General features: G+C 37.5%; 3 protein-coding genes across 4 annotated transcripts in view; all 3 read right to left on the bottom strand.

The window, feature by feature from the left end:
* Window positions 1-1140: 1140 nt before the first annotated feature.
* LOC134791611 (uncharacterized) lies at window positions 1141-3941 on the bottom strand. Its single transcript, XM_063762660.1, has 2 exons — window positions 3701-3941; window positions 1141-3443 (listed from the first exon to the last, which is right to left on the bottom strand). The coding sequence occupies exons 1-2, from the start codon at window positions 3939-3941 to the stop codon at window positions 1141-1143; spliced, it is 2544 nt and encodes an 847-aa protein (XP_063618730.1).
* A 105-nt stretch (window positions 3942-4046) lies between these two features.
* On the bottom strand, window positions 4047-4634 carry LOC134791610 (uncharacterized). The gene has a single exon (XM_063762659.1). It carries the CDS (start codon window positions 4632-4634, stop codon window positions 4047-4049), a length of 588 nt encoding a protein of 195 aa, XP_063618729.1.
* Window positions 4635-18819: 14185 nt separating this feature from the next.
* LOC134791448 (uncharacterized) overlaps window positions 18820-23331 on the bottom strand; it is a 53354-nt gene continuing 48842 nt past the window's right edge. Inside the window, exons 4-5 of one of the 2 annotated variants that reach the window (XM_063762469.1) lie at window positions 22132-22247; window positions 18820-20477 (exon numbers count right to left, since the gene is read on the bottom strand). In XM_063762469.1, coding sequence (XP_063618539.1) covers window positions 20356-20477; window positions 22132-22247 — 238 coding nt within the window. In that variant the 3' untranslated portion in view covers window positions 18820-20355. The remainder of the gene's footprint in view (window positions 20478-22131; window positions 22248-23331) is intronic. The other variant, XM_063762470.1, reaches the window with a different exon arrangement.

The following is a 23331-nucleotide window of genomic DNA, read 5'->3' as shown; positions in this document are numbered from 1 at the left end:
ATAGCTGATGCACTTACCAAAGGACTGCCTCGCCTGAAGCTTAGTACCTTCACAGCTGCAATGGGTTTGCATTCAGGGGAGGATGATGGAAGGAATGCAAATCATAGCGCCTGAAATTATTGACGAGCAAACACGCATCAATGCACTGATGCATGTACACAAATGTAATGTCAGTCCTTACTAGCGCCGACCGTGACACGACATAATTCAGTCTTATGTACTTGCTTATTTTTATTATATTAAAGTTAATTAAACAAGTTAAACGCGTTAATTATTTACAACAATTTGGCACCTCTACCCTTGCTCATTCTGACATTTATTGGTCCCGCAAAGTCCGTTCCGGTGATGAAGAATGGTCTACATGGCTTGACTCTAGAATCAGGTAAATCTCCCATCTTTTGCTCTCTGTTCTTCGCATTCTGTCTTATACATGTAACACACTCCCGCACAAAACGTTTAACGCGGTTTGCTGCGTTAATCAGCCAATATTTGCCTCGTAAGTATGTAATCATCATTTGCGGAGGACCGTGTAGTGTTTTGGCATGGGCTTCTCTCAATATTAACGGTAGTAGTACATTGTTCTTCGAAATGATGATCGGGTGTTTTCGTATGAATTCCATATCTGCGTGTTTCAATCGACCACCGACTCTTAGAACATTCTTGTCGTCAAGGAAAGGGGATAGAGCTAGAAGGTTACTCTTAGATTTCAAGTTTCTGTTTTCTTTCAGGTCTTCTATCTCTTCTGAAAATTCCACTTCTTGTGACATCCTTATACATATTGTAAGTGCATCGTTTCTTTCTTCATACGTCAGGTAAGAAGGTAAGTTACTTTTCTCTCTATCTATAACTCTTAGCCAGCGTCTGCAGGATGCAATAACACGGGTAAGTTTCTCCAGTGACGAAAACTTCTTCAATAAGGTAAGTTGTTCCTCATTCTCATTTGTTACTACCATCGTTACTATATTCTTTCTCTTTTCTATTGCTGTGTCTAGTGGAGTTCCTTTTTCTAATCGTATTTCTTTCTCTTTCAGTATTTCAGGTCCGTTCCACCATATCTCTGTAGACATAAGTTTCGAAGGCTTCACTCCTCTTGAAGCAGGATCAGCAGGATTCTGCTTAGTGTTTACGTAGAACCAGTGATTAGCATCGAGTATCTCTGTGATTTCTGAGACTATTTTTTACAAAAGGCTTCCATTTCATTGGATCTCCATGTATCCAAGCCAAAGTCACTTGACTATCTGAATAAGCGTATACGTTGTCAAGATGAACTTCTAATGTATCAGCTACTTGTTTCAGAAGTTTACTCAATAATGTAGCAGCCAGTAGCTCCAATCGCGGCAAGGAAACTTTCCGAATCGGCGAGACTTTCGTTTTTGCTGTCACGAGGGATACTCTGATTTCTCCTTCTTCGTTTATAACTCTCGAGTAAATGACTGCTGCATAAGCTAATGCTGAAGCGTCTGCATATCCATGCAGTTCAAGAGTTGATTTACTCGTAGTGTGCATCCATCGATCTAAGCTGACTTCTTTCAAGGCTGGTAGTTCTCTCTTATACTGCAGCCACTCTTTTTGTAGTTCTGCCGGAAGTTCTTCATCCCACGAAATGCCTTTCTTCCACAAAACTTGCATAAATATTTTTGCTAGTATGACGCTTGGAGCGATCCATCCCATTGGATCGAATATTGACGCTATCTCAGATAAAACGCTTCTTTTAGTCATAGGTGTGTCTTCTACATCTTTGATATGATTAGGTATGAGTAACTTGTCTTTCTTAACTTCCCATGTTATACCTAATGTTTTTACGCTCTCTTTGCGTTTTATTTCGACTGTCTGTGTTTCTTCTCTCTTTTCTTGTTTGTCTAATGCTGTCATAAACTCTTCGCTATTCGAACACCATTTCTTTAGTGGGAATCCTCCGGAACTTAAAATTTGAGTAACTTGTTTTTGAATTTCTATAGCCTCTTTTTCTTCGTCTGTACCGGAGAGCAAATCATCCATATAGAAATCTCTTAATATCATTTTCTGAGCTTTTGGATAGTCAGCTCCTTCATCTTTTGCTGTTTGCCTCAAAGTTTTTATTGCGAGATAAGGCGCACAGGATGTTCCAAATGTAACAGTTAAGAGTTTGAAGTCTTCAATGGGTCCCTTTGGATCTGGTCTCCATACAATTCTCTGGTAATTCGTGTGTTGATCTTTTACTCGTATCTGTCTATACATCTTCTCTACGTCGGCGACAAAGGCTATCTTGTATGTTCTCCATCTAATGAGAATGGCTCTTAAATCTTCTAGCAAAGGGGGTCCGATTAGCAACTCGTCATTTAGGGATATCCCGTTGCTTCCCTTGCATGAAGCATCATAAACTATCCTTAATTTGCTAGTTTCTCGCTCCATTTTAATTACAGCAAATTGAGGTAGCCACACGCCATTTTCTTCATCTATGTTTTCTATTTTCTTCATGTGGTTTAGCGTCATGTACTCTTCGAGAACTTTGTTGTATTCTTCTAATAGGTGTGGTTTACTCTTAAGTCTGTTCTCTGTAGACTTCCAGCGTTTTAGTGCAATCTCTCGGCTGTTAGATGGTAGAACTGGTGGGTCATGTCTCATTGGCAGATCTACTATGTAACGTCCGTCGTCGTCTCTAGTGGTAGTTTTCTCGTATATTTCTTCTACTTTGATCTCTTCTGCTGTTAGCTTGTGTTTCTCTTCATCTATTGTCTCTAGCTCCCAGAATCTCTTTAGCATATGGTTCAACTCTACATTTAAATGCATACTAATGAATGGTTTCTCTTCTCGCTCTTGTTCTGTTCCGACTCTGACTTTTCCCGATATTATCCATCCCAAATGTGTTTGTAAAGCTATGGGAGAGCCTGGAACGCCTTTGATGAGACCAGGCTGTATCATCTCGTTGTAAACTTCTACTCCCAATAGAATATCTATAGAACTTGGTTGGTGGTAAGTCGGATCAGCTAGTTGTAAGTCTCTTAGGTGAACCCAGTTGTCGATGGTTAGTTTCTCTGAAGGCATGATGTTTGTGACCCGCTTTACTATGTAGGATGTTATACTCATTTTCTTTTCAGGATTATGACGTGATGAAATCTGGATATCTGCAGCAAATCGAATGGGTGTGCTCATCTGATCAAGACCTGATACGTTTCCGTTTACGCGTTTTCTCTTAAGCCCCATAGTTTGGGCTGCAGACTCGTTCAGGAAAGACTCTTGAGAACATGGGTCCAACAAAGCTCTTAATATGAATTCTCTTCCTTGATGGTTCGTCACGTTAATTTGTGCTGTAGATAACAATCCTGTCATGCTTCCTGTTGTTAGGTGGGCAACTATCTCTCTCTTATTTGTCATGTCATGCTTGGGTTCTTGTTTAGTTTCTCTCTCTCGCTTGAAATCTTTGCTTTCTATCTCTTGTTTTGTTTCTTCTTTGAGCTCTTTCTCTTTGGATTGGTACGTATTGTTGTGCAACAGTGTGTGATGTCTTCTTCCGCACTTTTGACATGAAAACTTGCTCTTACAGAAACGGACAGCATGACCATGGATTAGGCAGTTAAAGCAGAGTTTTTGGTTTTGAACTCTTTGCATTGATTCAAATGATGGTCTTGCTTACAAAAACCACACTTGATGACTGGTGACACGTGAAATGACTTAGACTCGACAGTGACATTAGGTTCTCTCTGGGTGCTTCCGTAGGTACTCTGCATGTTCATGTTCGTTGTTTGGCTAGGTTGCATCATCTCTAAAACTCGGAATCTCTTTTCTAAAAACTTGTTGAACATGATCATTGTAGGTAACTCTGTAAGGTTCAGGTTACTTGCTTCTTCCTCCCACTCTTTATGTGTTTCGGTGTCTAACTTCTCAATAATGATGTGTATAATAAGTGTATCCCATGAACTTGTATTAATGTTTTGTACTTTCAGCTTGTTAAGGCACTCCATAGTTGTATCTAATATCTCTCGAATCGCTTTAGCAGTGCCCGTGTGAATTTTCTTTTGATTCATCAACTTGCTCAAGATGGAATTAACTATAACTCTCTTGTTGTTTTACCTGTTCTGCAGCGTGAGCCATGCCAATTCGTAGTTTGTTTCAGTGACGGCTAGGTGATCCAACAGTTGAGCAGGTTCTCCAGACAAGTAGCTTTTTAAATAATGCATCTTTTGGACGCTGCTCAAGTTCTGTTTGTTGTGTATGAGTGACGTAAACATGTCGTAAAACGAAGTCCAATCTTGATAGTTACCGGTAAACTTCGCTATACCTATTTTCGGTAGCTTCACGTCGTCCCTGCTTGTGCTTGGTGTTGGATTAATGCTGCTCGTACAACCCGTCGTCGAACCTTCAAGCATATCTGTCATCTCTGCTTTCAAATCTAGGAACATTTCCTCGCATGCTGAATATACATCGTCTTTGAAATATTCGTACTTCGCTTTGTCTGACGATGTTGATATTTTTATCAAGGCTCGATTGTTTTCTACGAACTGACTAAAATATTGTTCTATGGATTCTTTTCGCGTCTTGATGTACCCTCTTGTTAATCTCGCTTTTGGTGTTTTCTTGAAGTTCGCTTGCGCTTTCAGAATTAGTCCACAAATATTTTCTTGCTCGGCTATTAAACCAGGTAATTCTTGAGACATTTTGAGATAACTATTCTTTAAAACTATGAAAATTCACACCGAAATCATGATTGTTTTGTTTGACATGGAAAATTTTTTGACGTGTTCTATTCTTCTATTTGTGAAATCTTATTTTTTCCAACTCAATAAATTCTAATCTTGTAAATAGCACTGATTTATAGCGGCGAATTTTCTGAGTTTACTCGTAGGTCTTGACATATATTTTATTTATCTTATCTTCGCGAAATCTTTAATTTTAATTTTGTAATTTTGATGACAATTTTGACTGACGGCTTCTTGAAATATTTCTAAATGTTCTAAGTCACTGACACTTAAGTTCAATATTAGGTTCTATTGTACTGTAATTAAAGTTCACTTTTGAATGCACTGTCTATGTCACTTAAGTCACTTCACTTCTCAACTCGAAGGACCACTTTGTTTGAATAAGTTGCTAAGATACCAATACCAATCATTTATTCTCATATTTGACAGTTCTATATGTATATTCTACGATGAACTGCCGTTACCTAGTTTGCGTTTGTAACAGCGCCATCTTTTAGGAAATTAGGACATCAAACTTAACACTCGTTGATACAAACTTTACAACCTATAGGTACCAAATGCAATGACGAAACATGTAAATAAGCGAGTAGGTACCTATAATTTCTTTCGAGTAATATACCTTCATAAGTACGAGTATGGGGCTATTCATAAATTACGTCGTTTCAAATGGGAGGAGTGGGGGGGGGGGGTCTGGACATCGGATGATGGTAACATGACGTAGGAGGAAACAGATTCATCCGAAGCGTGGTTTTTGGATGATTTGAGGGGTGGGGGGGTCAAAAATCGTCAAAAATAGATGACGTAATTTATGAACAGCCCCTATGTACATTTGCACTGCATTTAGTATTTTCGTACTTACCAAATAACAGTTTTAGAACTTTAAAAGTTAAGTAGGTACAGTTAGTGTTGTTATGGTTGATTTCAATATGCTTCGCGAAGGATCAAGAATGTTTAATCCATCATTGTAGTGCGAGTGTGGTAGAAGGGATCGGCGTACTGAGCTCGCACGGCCTGCCGCAGCGCGTAAAATACCTAAACTCGCTCAACGCCGAAATGTAATAGCGCTCTTAACATTGGAGGAGCACGTTGTCTGCGTTCTACGCTTGGCGCTCAAAGACTTAAGAATAGTGCGTTGAATATTGATAGCGCTGCGGTAAAGGCTACCGGCACACTATGAATCAGATCAACTACGGTAATGTACGCCGGACCAGGTAATGGAACCAACAGAACGATGAGTTACACTCGTATTTACCTGAATAATGAAGCGTCATGGTTGTTATTCTCATCGCTTACTAAATTCAGCAGGCGTATTATGGATGGCTTTATCCACGTGATAAAATAACCGTCACTTTTTAACACCATGTGATTGAAAGTGACGGACACCGTTTTATCACGCTATCACGTAGACAAGAACTTTCATTATATCCGTAGGAATACGGATATAATGAAAGGTATCTGTAGGTGTGGTGTGGACATCAGAGATCATGCGTGTAGTACCTACCGATTTAGATGTTGTAGGATACACATACATTTTACTTTCCCACTGCAGACGAAGTGATAAGAAAATTCAATTCTAGTTGAGAGTGCTCTAGCTGCGATCGCGCCATTATGTGCACTTCAGCTGAATGCCTGCAACAGACCACCGCGTGCGCTCATTTCTGACCGAAAGCTGTTGCCGAATCCTACAACAGAGGGCCTAGCCAAGATGCCAATCGTTTACTCCGTAGCGAATGACACGATAATCTCTCTCTATCACTTCCATATTAGTGCGACAGAGATACTAATGTCGCTTGGCATCTTGGCTAGGCACCCTGATTGTTCTCTACAAACATTTTCTATACATAGTTTAAGACGACGTTGCATTTACTTTGATTAGTTTCATTGATTTCAGGTGCACCAGGGCGACTGCACTATATAACTGATAGGTATACAGCAAAATTTTGCTTGCTAAACAAGCATCATTTCACAAAAACATCATACAAATAATTACCCGTGCTCCGTAGTCCCGGTTATATTGATTTTAAAGAGGATGGTATAGAAAACAAAGAATAGATACCTACTAGTGAACTGTAGCTTCAGTATCATTTCTTTTTACGTTCATTTTTGGGCGCATAAAACGTAGGTTTGTAATGAATATAAAAGTTAAATGAAAATGGATGACATTCCCACGTATACCGTAGGTAATTAATACAAGCCAGTGAAATTATCAACACTGTTAGTAGCAGGTGCAGTAAAATTTATTGGTTTTTACCGCATTCGCAATTTTTTAAAGCACACCAAAGTAGCGCCATATCTTTTGTTAGGTACGTATTTTAAGCTATATTTTATGCAGCAGCAGCAGTAGGAAACAAGTTTGTTAATACAAATATATAAATGAGTATTTACCAGACTGCTAAAGTAAATATTACTAATACAGAGCCTGAAGATAGACTCGTATATCAATTTTAAGACATGCACACTACTCTCCAATTTGTTAATGATAATTACTCGTTAATTATTAATAATGAACAAACGATACGAATTATTAATTACGCTGTATTTATAGTCTGTCAAACAACTTTGTCACGGTTATCGTCACATAGAATAGACAGACATAACATAGGCTAAAAAAAAAACGAAATACAAAGACACAAAAGTAGCAGCCTCTACGACTACGTCCAGGTAAATAGGTAGATTTCATGAAACTGTTTAATATATATAAGTACCTACACATTTCAAAGGTTGGGACAAATTTCTGTCACTTATATTAAACAGTCTCTCATAAAAAAGTAACTTCATCAATTTACGACATTACATTACATGTACCAGTTGCCATCTACCAAAATTACCTCTTACACGATAACACGACTTTATACTAGTCCATTGTTGCACAGACCGGGAAATAGCAGTTCGTGGATGAGATTCGATTTTTGTCGGACGATGCGAAGCAGAATATATATCATGCAAGGAAATAATGTAAAAACAATTATTAGAGCATCTAGGGATGAACCGCTCAATCACTCGAATTGAACCGTGACATCAAAAACGTCAAAAAAAAGTGATAATATCACATTCTTAGATCGTTCCAGAAAAAAATCGGTGTGCGGCGAGACGGATATAGCCCCTATATGGGCCATCGCGTCTCCCCCGACGCCCAGATTACCTGGAACCGTATTTATACGAACACGAACGAATATTCATTTATTTTTCCAGTGCAACGAAACCATCTGTTTGTCGTGGTCGCTCACATGTGTTTGCGCTCTAGAGTGAACTAGAGCACGAAAGCAATATGTTTTTGATATCGTTTTGATAAGTCAAGTACACATTTGAGAATAAAGCCTCACTCCCACCCTTACTCTTCATACATTTAACGGGAGCACCGTTCATATTTAAAAGTTTTTCCACAATCCACAATGATCGTTAACGCTAACGGTAACTAACGATCAATTAACTTGTGTGACAGGAAAATCTCTTAATTGAAATATAATAACACTTGTAATTGCTGTTCCAGGCGAGGTCGATGGTATTTTGTTAACCGAATCTTTTCTAGCGCTAAATTAAAACGGAGAGCTTATAACATTTATCAGAGTTATCTGAGCTTAGCTCCATGAATGTTTAGCATACTCAATATTTGGAATCTAAACAATCCGCGAAAGTGTATAAAGTGTAGAAGAAGTGTGTTTTCAATGTTTCATAGACAATCGATAAAAAAAAACATTTTGGATGAATAATCACTACCGTACCGTAGCAGTGTGAGATTGCGCTCCCATTGATGCGTGCTTTTCCCTTGGCCCTGCTATTGGTGGATTTTTTCTTCGCACGCCAGGTGCTTTTCTCATCTCTGGTGCGTGCTAACTCGTATAGCATACGAGTTGAGCTCTATAGACATCAATACTTTCTTATTTTTAGGGTTCCGTACCCAAAGGGTAAAACGGGACCCTATTACTAAGACTCCGCTGTCCGTCCGTCCGTCTGTCACCAGGCTGTATCTCACTAACCGTGATAGCTAGACAGTTGAAATTTTCACAGATGATGTATTTCTGTTGCCGCTATAAATACTAAAAACAGAATAAAATAAAGATTTAAATGGGGCTCCCATACAACAAACGTGATTTTTGACCGAAGTTAAGCAACGTCGGGCGGGGTCAGTACTTGGATGGGTGACCGTTTTTTTTTGCCGTTTTTTGCATTATGGTACGGAAACCTTCGTGCGCGAGTCCGACTCGCACTTGCCCGGTTTTTTTTTTTTGGAATATTCAGCCTCTATACTATACTAACGATATTTTAAGGTATAAATTACATAATAGTACCGAGTTTGCCAATGCTTATATTATTGCTAGAAGCAATTTAACCTGCAGTTACCGTTATCAATTCATGGCAATAGGTAATGTTTACACAATCAATCTCACCGTAGACCTTTTGTTTACGCCGAATAAATAAACTGACGTCGATTCGATTACCCGCGTTATCAGGACAAGCCAGCAGCGCCGATTGAATAACAATGTTTGCATTGATTGCCGGATGTAAGGAGACGAGCCAAATGGTTTTCCTCTTTTGTATAGGGAGACAGCAAATTGTTCTTGACATTTTGTTAAGTCTGTCGTAAGAAGTAATGGTAGATGTGCGGGAAATAAAGAAATTACAACTATAGCTCACGTGATTCGTAGTAAGCAAAGAGTTATTGATAGTAAGTATAAGCTGTAATAAGGGATGTAAAGACTAAGAACATATCGTGGCGCCTAGTTTAACAGCTGAAATACATGGCGTTTTATTACACTTAGCTTTGTGATCAGTGACCACTGAAAGACCAATGTAATCCTATAATGTGTACATACACACACCCGGCTGTCAAAATTCAAGCACGAATTTATCTTAAAGCTGTAACAGGCGGGCGCACCGGACCGCGACCTTGGTTCGGCCGGCCCGAGGTCTACCCACCCAAATTCATCTTGCGGCCAGCGGCTACAAGGCAAAATCGTCTTTGTGGTCCTCGTAAGAAAAGGTTGAGTACCGCTGTTATAGCGGGCACTCAGGTTCGCAGATAATGTGCAGCAGATAAGTCACTCTTGAAATTATCACAGTTCTAGTTTATAATTGTATAAAACATTTCAGACTAAAAATTTTACTTAATTTTTGATATCCTGCGTGTGTTTAATTTGGCCACTGTCTTTTTAGATTTTTTTATTAGTCATAGAATAACATAATATGCTAGGTTATAAACTAAAATTAACTACAATTCAAATAAATAAAGCTAAAAAAATAAAAATAATAAATTAAATTATTATTATTTTTTTTTTATTCATCTGAATTCTTCGGCTAGGTGATTTATAATATGAATATAAAAGTAAAATATAAAACACTTACAAAACAATAAAAAATACATATAAACACATTATAAAAAACCTAACCTAGGGTGCCGCAAAATAAAAAATACCTATCAAATTTTGCGTCCTTGGTAGGGTGCCCATCACGCAGGCAGCGTTCCCGCGCTGGATTGCTATGGCCAATCTTTGCGCGAGAAAGATAACACTTATAATATAATAAATGAGAACCATAATATATTATATATTATTAGGCATTAAGTTCGCCATTTGTACATTATTTTTATGTTTTGTACAATAAAGTTTAAATAAATAAATAAATAAATAATATGCGAAATATACCTATAGATAGGTAAATCAAATAATTAAGATTGTACAATTGAACTGGGTTTCTAATAGTGTATACCTAAACTTAGCGTGGCAAAATTAGCATACCTAGGTACTCGAGAATAGGCTGCGTGGAATCGAGATTGAATGCGCCCATAACAGAGGGAATACCGCGAACCACGTTCGACGTGTTGCCTCCCTGTCACACTTACGTACGAATTTACAAGTGCGACAGAGAGGCAACACGTCGAACGTGGTTCACGGTAGGCCCTCAGGAAGGATGCTGACAAAGGACTGTGTACGTTACAAATTAAACGTATTTAAATTGTGTTTACCGTGAATCAAGTAAATTGGAACGTTGTACATGACCTCTTTAAAAAATGAAAAGTTAATGCCTATTTCGGTGATGCTTAAAGCCCGCTCCACACTCGCGTTCGCGGCTTCGCCCGTGATTCACGCGCATAGTCTGGAGGGGGCTTAAGATACGCCACGCACAACAGTTTTATTCCCATCGCTTACCACAGAAGTGTTCGCCACAGACAAGTCTGTTACAGAGATTATAATTATATTATAATCCTATAAATTGAATATTTGTTCCTAAGCTATGTACTTACCTACCTAAGAAGTATAGGTAAATAAGAAATCGATATAAGTATGTAGGTATCGTCCGTCGCCAAGTAACCACTGTAGGTACAAGCATTGTTTACATAGTTTGGGGCTGGGTTGATCTGTGTAAGATATAATTTATTATTATTAGTAAATTATTTTCATTATATTAATTAACATAAACATGAAGGCAATACGATGCTATTTGATAAACATCGTTGTATTTAAGCCAGATTGGAATATTATCTAATATGTTTTTCAAGTTCTTGTGTAGGTATCAAATAGCAGCAATTAAATATCTGTTGCTTACTACTAAGATAAAGTCTGTGCGGAAAGAGAAGAGTCGTGGAATGTATGGGGCCCAATACATTCCACGACTCTTCTCTTTCCGAACATGCAGACTCTACTGATCAGATATGGCTAAGCCATATTTGGATTAACATTTTAACAATAACAATATCCGACGGTTACCAACAAGCTGGCACCTGAAACAACACTTCTTCTTCCTAACGGGTTCCCGTTCTTTACTTTGACTGATATTATGCACCAAACATCCTAATAATTTATAAAAATGTGGAATGGAACGGGTATCACACGCGCAGGTAAAAAATATATGTAGGTAAAATTCCCAAATTTAAAGTGACGCTGACAGTTTTATACACGTCTCGTCTATTCTAACTTAACACGCCGCGTAGCGAAGATGCCAATTGCTTACGCTCCGTAGCTTAAACTCAACTGTCATTGTCACACTAATATGGAAGAGTGATAGAGAGACATAATGCTTTTCGCTGTCGAAGCGATAGCGATTGTAACCTTGGCTATGCCGGCAGTTTGTTATGGCTTTGATACGACCTTGACGATCGTCTTGGTGATTGGCGCGCATCTCACGCACGACTTTCACTTCATGTCGCATGCTCTAATCAGCGGGCACGATCTTCAAGGTATGTATGTATGTAAACATTTTATTGTACATAAGACAGGTTAAATCAAGATCAAGGTCGTATTATAACAGTAACAAGTTGTTAAATCTTATCCTTGCTTATGTGTGTACATAAATCACTCCACAGGCTTTGGACCATAGCCTTAGGGCTCGATTCGGAAAATGAATCAGATTTCTACTAGACTTCAACAAGTTACGATACGGATAATTTAAAGATATTTGTAAGATAGATATGTCAAATTTGACGTTTCCGTGATTCTGAACGTCCTCTTGAACGATTTCGACAAGTTATGACTTAGATATCAAAGTCACATCTAGTCGATATCTAATGTAGATCTAGTTGATCTCTAAATCGTCACAAGATCTTGTGATTATCTCGAAATCCGAATAGGCCTGTGGCCTATTTTATAAAGCTACAAGTTACAATTTACAAGCGGAATTCTCGTTCTAACACATAGGGTTAGAAAGAGACTTCCGCTTGTAAATTGTAACTTGTAGCTTTATAAAATAGGCCACTGGTATACTGCCCTAATACTAATGCAGTCTGTCTACGCTACGCTACGGCGCAAACGATTGGCATTTTACAAAAATATACTCCAGTTAAGAAAGTTGGTAATTTTTCTCCCCTACTTTCATAACGTCAGACAATAAAAAAGTAATTATTAATTACACAGTGAAACTTGCAATTAAGTAAACTACAGTCACATAAAATGTGACATTGTTGTTCCATTGTTTTAATTAGGAAAAAATGAATGCATCATGGAGCGACATGGCGAAAACAGGACAAAAGAAAACATTTTCAGGCCGCTGCATACGTCAAGCACTAGGTACTCTTAGTGGACGTAGGGCTCCCGCGGCATAAAGACACTAAATATGATGATACTTAACATACAATAGACCACTCCGCCTCAAGTTGGATGAGGTTCGTTGTTGTACTCGGTTCATTCTTCTTCGTTTCGCGGTTTGTATTTTTTTTATAGAACTTTGTGCGTTAAATACTGTAGTTCTTAGTGCAGGCAGCCAAATGTATTTTATAGTTATTTATTTGTGCAACAATATCGCAAAATTAGAATCACTTTTTAGGGTTCCGTAGCCAAATGGCAAAAAACGGAACCCTTATGGATTCGTCATGTCTGTCTGTCTATCCGGCCGTATGTCACAGCCACTTTTTTTCCGAAACTATAAGAACTATACTGTTGAAACTTGGTAAGTAGATGTATACTGTGAACCGCATTAAGATTTTCACACAAAAATAGAAAAAAAAAAACCAATAAATTTTGGGGGTTCCCCATACTTAGAACTGAAACTCAAAAATTATTTTTTCATCAAACCCATACGTGTGGGGTATCTATGGATAGCTCTTCAAAAATGATATTGAAGTTTCTAATATCATTTTTGTACCCCCCTCCCCCCTGTAACTTCTAAAATAAGAGAATGATAAAACTAAAAAAATATATGATGTACATTACCATGCAAACTTCCACCGAAAATTGGTTTGAACGAGATCAAGTAAGTAGTTTTTTTTAAATACGTCATAAATCGTAAACCGCAATTTTATTATGTTACTTGCAGCTACGGAACCCTTCATGGGCGAGTCCGACTCGCACTTGGCCGCTTTTATTTATTTATTAATCACAATTACCGCGCCTTTTTCTAGAAACACATTGTACAGAGTTGCTACTCCATCGTGACAGCGGGAACCGGTTAATGTCAATTTCTTTGATAAAAATAATTTGCTGACGTCCGTCGCCGATTCAATCAAGGAGAATGACAGTGACATCGCTCTAGCCTGCTGCTACTGCAGTGCTGCAAAGCTGTTACCACCAGAATATTACCTTCACTCACTTGCAACCATCTATTTCTCGGCCTTTGCAGCAAATTACTATTGAAAATTATACGCAGTACTATAATCTTTAAGCAAAAGTCCAAAAATCTATTATTTATGAAGAGAAGATAGATTTTTTTAACCAATTTGATAGTCTTGTCATCTATTATTTAAACTAGACTCTCGGAGAAGATAAAGGTTAAAATAAGATATTTGAAATCCCGCTATAGTACGAGTATATCTGTTCGTACCTATAATGGCCTATAATGCCAATGTTTCAGACAGGCTTAGACAGAAAGAACTGTAAGATTGTAGGTATTAAAAGTTGCAAGGAGCCCACCCGTCAATTCGTGTTAGTCGTTTTGTGCGAAAGTTTATTTTCTTTGGAGATAAAATTGAAGTTTCCTTGCCTGTTTCATACTGAAATTAATTCGTTAACTTGATTTGAAGCAGCTGGCCATTATTACAATTATGAGACTGGTTTACCTATCTGTAATTAATTCTAATGATCCTGTAATTAAATTCACTCGCCTGATGCTATGCAAATGTGCCTATGTACCTAGCCACTTACCTGCACAACCAGTACAGGTGTAGACGCGATGAAGCGGTGAACTGCATAATGATCTGCAAATCCTCTCAAATTAGGATAAGCGGCCGTGTAGCTGGCAGACGGAATTATACGAACAGAGGTATTGGTTAACTGTAAACACGTAGAGTGAGATGGTGTTTGAAAATTATTAATGTCTGTCTTCTTGTAGGCGTTAAAGATAGATCAGAATCACGATACAACTAAAAGGTAAAAAATATTTAGTTCTTGTAAAACTAGTTAAAAGTGCCTTAAAGATTTTTTACTATAGAATTCATAATTTTAACTCCCTAATATATCTTTATATATTTGCAATTCTTCACGGTGATTATTTCTATAGAGACAGATTCTTATTCGACATTTTGTTACGGGTTTGATCTTGTTTTGATACGCATTCAACGATCGCTCACGCTGATTGATGTGCGTGAAATGCAATTAGAGCCGCGTCAATAGGCATCTCACGTACAGAAAAAAATATAAAAAAGCGGCCTCTTAAGATTCATGGAATAAATATTAAATGTATTCAAAAAAACCAGAAAAGGGCGAGTTGGACTCGCCCACCGAGGGTTCCGTACTTTTTATATTTGTTGTTAAAGCGGCAACAAAAATACATAATCTGTGATAATTTTAACTGTCTATCTATAACGGGTACAGCCTGGTGACAGACATACGGACAGTAGAGTCTATAGAGTCCCATTTGTACCCTTTGGGCACGGAACCCTAACAACAATGGTAAGTACGGTGTAGGTACGTAAAACGATATCATCGTAGCATGATCCTAAGGCGAAGAGAACATTGAATGCGCGTTTTTAATGTTCGTACAATTTTAATGTCATACGTTCATACTCTGAACTCTGGGTCTTTTCATTTAATTTCCAAGCAGCCCCGGCCACGATCGTGATTGTGCTGCTGTAAATAGCCACGTCTCAGTTTGGTCTTAATCCGTCGGGGCTGAAATATTACCTACAACTGTAACTGTGTAACTTGATATTTGACGATTTTAGTTTTCGAGCAAACCTCTGTTTTCGCCTTTATCTTCATCGCATTTTATAAGTATAATTAGTTTTGGCACTAAAAGTTTAATGATTAATAATTTTACACCGATTTTCATTTCCTCGTTGTATCCTTTTTTAACTTTGTGCATAGCAAAATTTGCAAAAGCTATTAGTTACGCAATTTTGCGGAAGCATAAAAACTAGAGATATTATACTTACCCAAATCCAACGATACGAGTAGGTAGTTCTCGTAAGTGTATTTTTTCTAACAGAAAAAACTCGTCATTCGTACTTCACAACCAGTAACTGCCAATTTCTTATTTCAGCAGTTTTCTATAACAGTAACATGACAAGTTGTGGCAGGGAAGATATTGAGGATTTAAGTTAATAAGTTTATATCATCAAGTCTTTTAACATTTCGGTTTACTTTTAGAAAAAGTAGTTTATAGCAAAAAGTGTAACATTCACGCGTAAATGTGAGTTTTTAATTTTACTTAAGACTCTCGAGTCGATTGTTCTCGCGATGAGTGGCTGTTTCTTTAATAACTTGGATGAGAATAACGACTACGTATAGTACCTACACATATAGTGCGGTGTAGGGTGTCAGGCGAGAAAGCCTTTCTGTGTCACAGTCGCTGCGCCGAGAGCGAGCGCCTCGTCCTATATTTTCAATGGAACGGTTTGCATTGAGTTATGCTCTAAATTATCCCATGCTTGTTAATTTATCAAGATTTCTAGTGTTCAAGCCAGCATTTAATATTAGTAGGATGTGTAACAAATTCAAAGTTAAAATAATAAACGTTGAAACCAGAATATTAACCGTTCGGGAATCTTTGCGTTTCTATGAGTCACTAGTAGGGTATCAAATATTTATAGGCAACTGCGCGCATCCTGTGTGTACCTTATCATACATATATACCTAGGTATTAGATGAGCTGCAAGTAATAACACTAATTTACTGCGTAATGACTACTTAAATACTGTTAACATGGAGAAAAATATACTATTCCGGTTTTAACAATTTAATTAATAGGTCCTAAATACAAAAATAAATAAAACCATTTGTTTGTTATACATTTATATTAAGTATTTGCGATAAATTATTTTATTACATACATTATCATAAATCGCTAAGATCATGTTGAGCTTACTTTTTTCTCAATTCCTATATCAGCCAAGCTTACCAGAAATCCAATCCACTTACAAAACACTCCTCCAGAAGATTATCGAATTTATAATGCGTGCACAAAACGCATGTCAGATACCATGCACCACAATGTAAATTGACGATTACATTTTCGAAACTGTATACTTACCACACTAGTCATAAAACCAAGTTGCTATTATTTCGATACTATAAGGTATCACAAACTTCTGTTATAGGAATGCAATAACAACTAATATGATGTCAAACAGGAGAGATATACCTACTGCCGTGGACGCTGTGGTGTAGGGAATTAAATAGTAAGAGAACATTTATCAAGAATATTTTTTGTACCTGCACATTATCAATAAGAAATAAGTTGGGTATCCAAGAAGTATAAAGCATCGTTTAGTTTAAACGGCAAAAATAATTATACGCTGGAAAGCTATTCACTTCAGACACTGAAAATACTTGCAGTGATTTAGCTGTGATCCTGGCTTCCACGTGGTCACCTTTCGGTAAGTTAATGAGACAAATACAATACAAGCTTTAAGATTTAAAAAGTCTTGGGGTTTTAGGAAGCCTAAAATGAAGCAATGTATTAAGTAGGTATGTTGAACTATGGTCTAGAATATACCTTTACAACAAAAATCACATTTATAAACATTGAGACAAAAAGACACAATACATTTATTGTTAAGATCGATTAACAAAGACGAACGTATGATTTTATCAAATAGCACAAGTAGTGTTCTGCCTAATTCTGTACACTCATTTACTTTATCCACTGAAATAAAATGCTTATCTACAATCGTCTAACTCTTATGAATGTTGACTATTCAGTCGGGTTTCTTATGTCTATACGAGTAAAATCTAGGTGTTTAGTTCTATACAATGTTGATGGATTCGTATTATTATGAACAGCATTTTATTCATTTTAGCCATAGTCTATGCTCTGATTGCTATGATAGTGTTTCATGTAAAATACTTATTATGCATGAAAATGTTGAAAATTCATTTTGTCCGGATGCTAATAATTACTATTATAAGTTTGGCACAAAGTACAATGATTTCTAAATGATAACTATTCAGATAAATGTGCTATACATATGTACCTGCCTATATTCACATTGCGACTTGAGTACCTTAGGTATAAGACGATATTATTCTTGTGGGTAATCGTAATGGGGGAATCTTCTCAATCTTACATTTCTAAGTACCTGATGATAGCATAGATATGAACTAAAATTATTCAAATAAATAACTGATAGCATTATTAAAATAATATTGTTTTCAGTAGAACATAGACAGTATTCAAATGTTTTTTTTTTTAAGAATACTGATAACAGCGTTCTCGTGATCATTAGAACCCTGTAATATTTTTGTTGTAAAAGGCCGTATTCTGTTTTTTTTTTTACTAATAATAAGTTGTTCTTGCGTTGTAGATAAAGTTTATATACAACGACACATAAGGTCTTAAAATTCTGGGGTCGGTCGGTTGTTACAAAACTCGACTATGCCTGGTTTTTTTGTTACTTCAGTCCTCGAATTTTAAGAATCCTTGTTATGTGACTTGCATAAAATAGATACATACTCGTAGGTACTATTATAAAATGCTTACCCCTTTCGTTATTAAACTTAAGTTATGTACCGCATTAAATAAATGTTAAGTGTAAGGTAATATTCTACGTTCAATTCTTATTAAACAAAAATAGGAATGTGAATAACGGTACAATTTTTAAAATTCAGATACACAGACATATTAATGACATATAATCACGCCTATTTCCCGGAGGGGTAGGCAGAGACTTGCTACGATCCTGACATACCTCTTTCGCTTCCTTCACTTTCATAACATTCCACATACACGCTCGCGGGTTTAGGTGCTCTTGACCTTGCCTTTCTTCAGGATTTCCCCGATCTGATCAGAGAAAGTCCGCCGAGGTCTACCCCTTCCAACTCCCACTTCTACTTCTCCCTAATACACTCTCTTTGTTAGCCTTCTTTCATTTCATACACAGATTTAGATACCTACACAGAAACAGCAATAAACCAAAAATACATAAACGATAAATTCGAATCATATCAACAGAAGTATTTTTATTCGCTAATTTTAAGCATAAATATTATTAAATACCTATTGGATAGGTACTCGTATAGGTTTGCTTTCTGGAATGTTTTTTGGCTTAGATATAACTTACAGCTCTTGACGTACAACCTCTTATGAAATGAGCTCATCTTTGTTTCATATATGTCATCAGATCAGACCTTCATACCTAGCAATATTAGGGAACGTGTTGCATAAAATACATTTTTTCTATGTACCTAATAAGTACCTATGTCCATTTATACAGAGAATAAATTTAATTGCGTTTTTTTTTATTCAAATGTGAATTTACATTTTTCTGGTATGCGTTCACAGAATGGATTACGATTGAAGGATTTCATTGCTTTGATGTGAATTTGTTCCCATTCCGCACGATTAAAATATAGTTTTAGAAAAGTTAGTACAAAGTAGGTAGGAATATTTTTTATTTGAACCATCAGTTTTAAACGAATTCGTAAACACAACTACAATGCTTACAGGTACTTAGTATTCTTCTGTTATGAATGTTTATTTAATTAATTCGTTAAGCTATTTAACTGGCAGGCGCTATCCCAAAGCTAATTTTGTAACAATCATTATTTTAATTTGGATGGATCCAGAAAGCTAAAAAATATTATTTTAATCAAGCGTTTAATTTACTAGCAGGTAACCATTATGAATGGTTTTACAAAAACTTTTAGGTACTAAGGTAAAAATGCCAATAAAATGTATCCAAATTCTACATTTAGATGTACATGTCGTTGTCTCTCATTGTTGTTTCTTATCCTATTGTGAAGAGTTTAGAACTGTTTGTATCCAATTGACGCACAAGTAGCAAAAGACTTTGGTCCTAACTCTTGTCCTCGAGCAGCTAACGATGCACCGCGCATTGAAAACTCAACAAACCAAGCCGGACACTACGGACTCCAAAGCAATCATTGGTAGGTTACCTCAAATGGAGGAAAGCGTAATTTAAAATCCTATTGTTAATTACGTCCCTCTCATAGTCTATAGAACGGTCAAGGCACGGTCATGATGTGTATGCACTTATGGGATTACTTGTCCTAACAGACAGAGAGAAGAAATTTCTTCTAAATGGTTCAAAACTCGTTCTAATCTACAAGTCAAGTCGAGAAAAGCGTTTCAAGGCACATACTTTTAGAAACAACAGTAAAGTATTACAAAGGGAGACGCAGTCGCACCACGTGAGTTGAGTGTTGCGTCAGGTGAAGTCCAGGAAATTAGAGGGACCGCTAGAAGCGTTGCCTACTGGGAAACATCTGATAATACAGTGAGCTTCTACTTCGCTACATAATCCCGAGCGCTCACCTGCGCATAGGAAAATCGTCTCGTATTATTACAATAAGATACTTTACATTGATGTACATACATACTTGTATTAATAATTAAATAAATCTCTTACCCCAAGCTCTTGCAGTTCATTAAAATGACACCTTGTCGCCGTTTAAAGTTCAGAAAAGACTTTCCACGTCTGGTTTATTATCGTACCTACCTACAACGCGCTTACAAAAGTCTATTACAACAGTTAGTCTTTTCTAATCACTTATTCGTTATCACACACTCCACCATTAGCTATAGTCGAGATGAGATTGCCGTTAGTTTTTTCATGTATGCGGCAAGAGGGCCGCAACGGTTCGGGTCAAAAAACCGGTGGTGCGGTCCTCCTGTCGCAGGGGAGTCGGAGGCAGGCACCGCGGCAGAAGTGGCGCGCGGCGTGGAACAAGGCGGGCGCCCGCGCGGGCGGCGGCGGCAGCACGGGGGACAGCGAGCCCGCGCCCGACGGGCTGTCGCGGTCGCCCGCGGCCGAAGGCGGGCGCTACACGTGCGTGCACGCGCCCGCCGCCACGGGTCAGCCGCCCGCCAGGATGTCCTCCGGCTCCGGCGACCAGCAGTTGTCCGACAGCCAGCACCCCACCACTACCGTCACAAACCCAATCAGCAGGGCCAGGACTATGTACACTTCCGCGTTCCCTGTAGACGATATATATATCATTAGCTTTTTTTAGAAATAGGTATTAAATACTAACAATAACAAATTCACTCAATAACTTTCATATAATGTGACGCCTTGCTCATAGTCTAATAAAACATGGTCTTCTATTCCCAGAGTGACACAGGCCTACGTCACAATAACATGGCCGCTATATATAGCGCTATCGCATATTATCATATAGCGCTGTCGCATGATGACGTAGGCTTGTGTCAGTTAGGTGACCTAGAAAAGACGGGAATGGAGTACCAGGCGGAGTATATTATTATACCATGGCCTTGCTATAGAGTGAAATTTCTATTGTAAATTGATTCGGACACCAGGAGGCGTATTCTGATTGTATAACAGGATATGAATTTTACCTTGATTTTTTATGGGTAAGATCTGTCAGTGACAAAAGCTGGACAAAAGTGAAATTTCTGGTTGAATATCATATCCACAACAAATCCAGATCAAATCCATAACCTGCAATTATAATCAGAATACGCCTCCAGGGTTGTACAAGCATATTTTCTGAAACGGGTATGTAATGATATTTATAGTACATATGGTCCTACTTTCAGACACTAGTGCGGGAAACAGCACTCTTCGGGCGTATGTCATAAGTTTAATGGGCCTTTAGCGGTATCTCAAATAAAAACTTAATGCAAACAAATAGGTACCTTACATTCTTTATGTGAAAATTCCATTTTCAATGTCATTTATTTTTGAGATATTCAGCTTAGGAGGGCAGCATATGTACTGTATAACGTTGTACAATACACGTGCAAATAAGTAATTCGCATCTCGTGTCGATTCAAATTTGGTCGTGTTTTAATTTATCGCCACTCGTTTAGAATTTCCTCTTTTCCGTACTTGTATCTTAAATAACTATTCTAGGGGTCAAGTAGGGGGGTACGTAATGGAAGAATATTTAATGAATGTACCTACAATGTAAACTAATAAAAAAAAACATATCAGTATAAATAATCAGTATAAATAAACAGTGGTCAGAGTTGTTCGCAGACCACAGATAGGTTTGTTGTTTTCTCAATACTAGTTATTAAAATTAGATTTCCTAAAAAAAGGAGTACTCGTACTTTTGCATGTACCTACCTAGTACACAAATTTTTCATTTTTGGCTTGGCGCCATATATCTATGAAAATAATGAGTAAGTACCAATAGTATTAACTATACTAAATAACGGGGTCCCTTTGTTTTCCATAAAGTTTTAAGTTATAATGTATTGTTTATCATATTATCGTTAGTCATAAAACTGAAACCGTTAACTTTTCAGGACTTTCGTAAGGTTATTCTATAGATAGGTTAGGTTAGGTTTGTTTTATGGCAATCCTGAAAAATTACGCGTTTGTGAAAAAAACCAATTATGACTAACGAAAATTCGGACAAACAATACATTATGACTTAAAACTATTTGGGAAACAATAGAGACCCACTAAATAACACGTTTAAATGCGGAGCTTAGAAAATGGAATGTGATACACTTCGACTTTCGGTAGCATTACCTCGAACAAGGACGCAGCCCATCTAAGTAAGTTTACCCGTGCCCTTGATTGAAATTTAAAAAATATTGGTTTGAAGATACAAGTTGGCAATCTATCAGCAAATTGCTTTAGTAATTATGTATATCTCACCTAGTTGTTTCCGGATACCGAGTGGTTGCCGACTGCGCCAGAGTGAGTTGATGAGCGTGGGGTCTCCACGAGTGCGCCAGTCGCGATATCCCCGCCCTCTGGAATACTGACTGAATCTGCGTACAAAATATGAACACGTTGGCATGCATCAACACTCGACTGCTCGACAGGTACTCATGCGAGCGTGCACAGCGCGCGAACATCTCGCGGCAGATCGAAGAGTGGCGACTAGGTGTGAGGCCGACGTTCGCCCGCTGTGCCCCTCGTAATGAGACAGCAAAACTGCCAAAGGTGCCGTTGATCATAAATTTGGCGTGAAGCCAAACTTTCAATGCCAAGCTGCTCATACAAATTTGAGGATATTACGTAATTACAGCAAAAAAGCGAAATTGAATTGTTGCCATGTTCCGTCCATATGACATTTACTGCGGTCGTGCGGGATTCGCCTAGTAAAAAGGTGCATGCGAATGCAATCATAAACTACCGTGACAAAATAGTAAAACATTAATATTATTGTAATATTATAAACTCTAAAGCAAGTTGAATTTATTATCTGCTAAACAATAAGACACAAATAAAATGCTATCAAACCTCGGGCAGTCGACGACGCGATTTCGTTCGCTCGTTGTTGTAAAATGTCTACTGTATTTTTCGATATCTCGTTAGTCGAATTATGTTTTACAAAACAATTCAATTTCGCAACTTCGTCGTGTTCTATTTGACTAAATAATAGATTTGTTTTATTCATTTAGAACTTCAATGGAACTTAATTTACATAATTTAAGTAAATAAGAGTTCCCATTTTAAAATAACGATAGTATATAATAATATCCCGATTAAAAGAGTAACATTTGACATCCATACGTTATAATATTACACTAACATCATGTTCCCAATACGAATACTACTGGTGAATCAAACGTGCAAATAAAATACCAAAAATATTGTATTGTCATGCAGCGAAAGTCTACAACAATCTGCGTCCATTGGCAACAATCGATGCTTCGCTCGTTATCAATTTCTGCGTTTGGTTCCCATACAAATTGGTACAAATAAAACTTGCTGAACGTACATAGGTAATTAGGTTGTAGATGTACTACGGTCTACTTACATTGTCTCGTCGCACCCATTTCGTAGCAGATAATGAAATATTACATTACGTGACATTAAATTTGGTAATGTGACATTGAAAAAATAAAC

This window comes from Cydia splendana, chromosome 6, assembly GCF_910591565.1.
Source record: "Cydia splendana chromosome 6, ilCydSple1.2, whole genome shotgun sequence".
NCBI lineage: Eukaryota > Metazoa > Arthropoda > Insecta > Lepidoptera > Tortricidae > Cydia > Cydia splendana.
The sequence above is the reverse complement of the archived record's forward strand: the minus strand, read 5'-3'. Positions and strand labels throughout refer to the sequence as shown.

Coding starts and splice junctions, on each gene's coding strand:
- LOC134791611 (XM_063762660.1), bottom strand. CDS start 3,941: ATGGAGTGCCTTAACAAGCTGAAAGTACAAAACATTAATACAAGTTCA. Junction 3,444..3,700: donor AACGAACATGAACATGCAGA/GTACCTACGGAA, acceptor ACCAATCCAAAG/AGAAAGAGCTCAAAGAAGAA.
- LOC134791610 (XM_063762659.1), bottom strand. CDS start 4,634: ATGTCTCAAGAATTACCTGGTTTAATAGCCGAGCAAGAAAATATTTGT.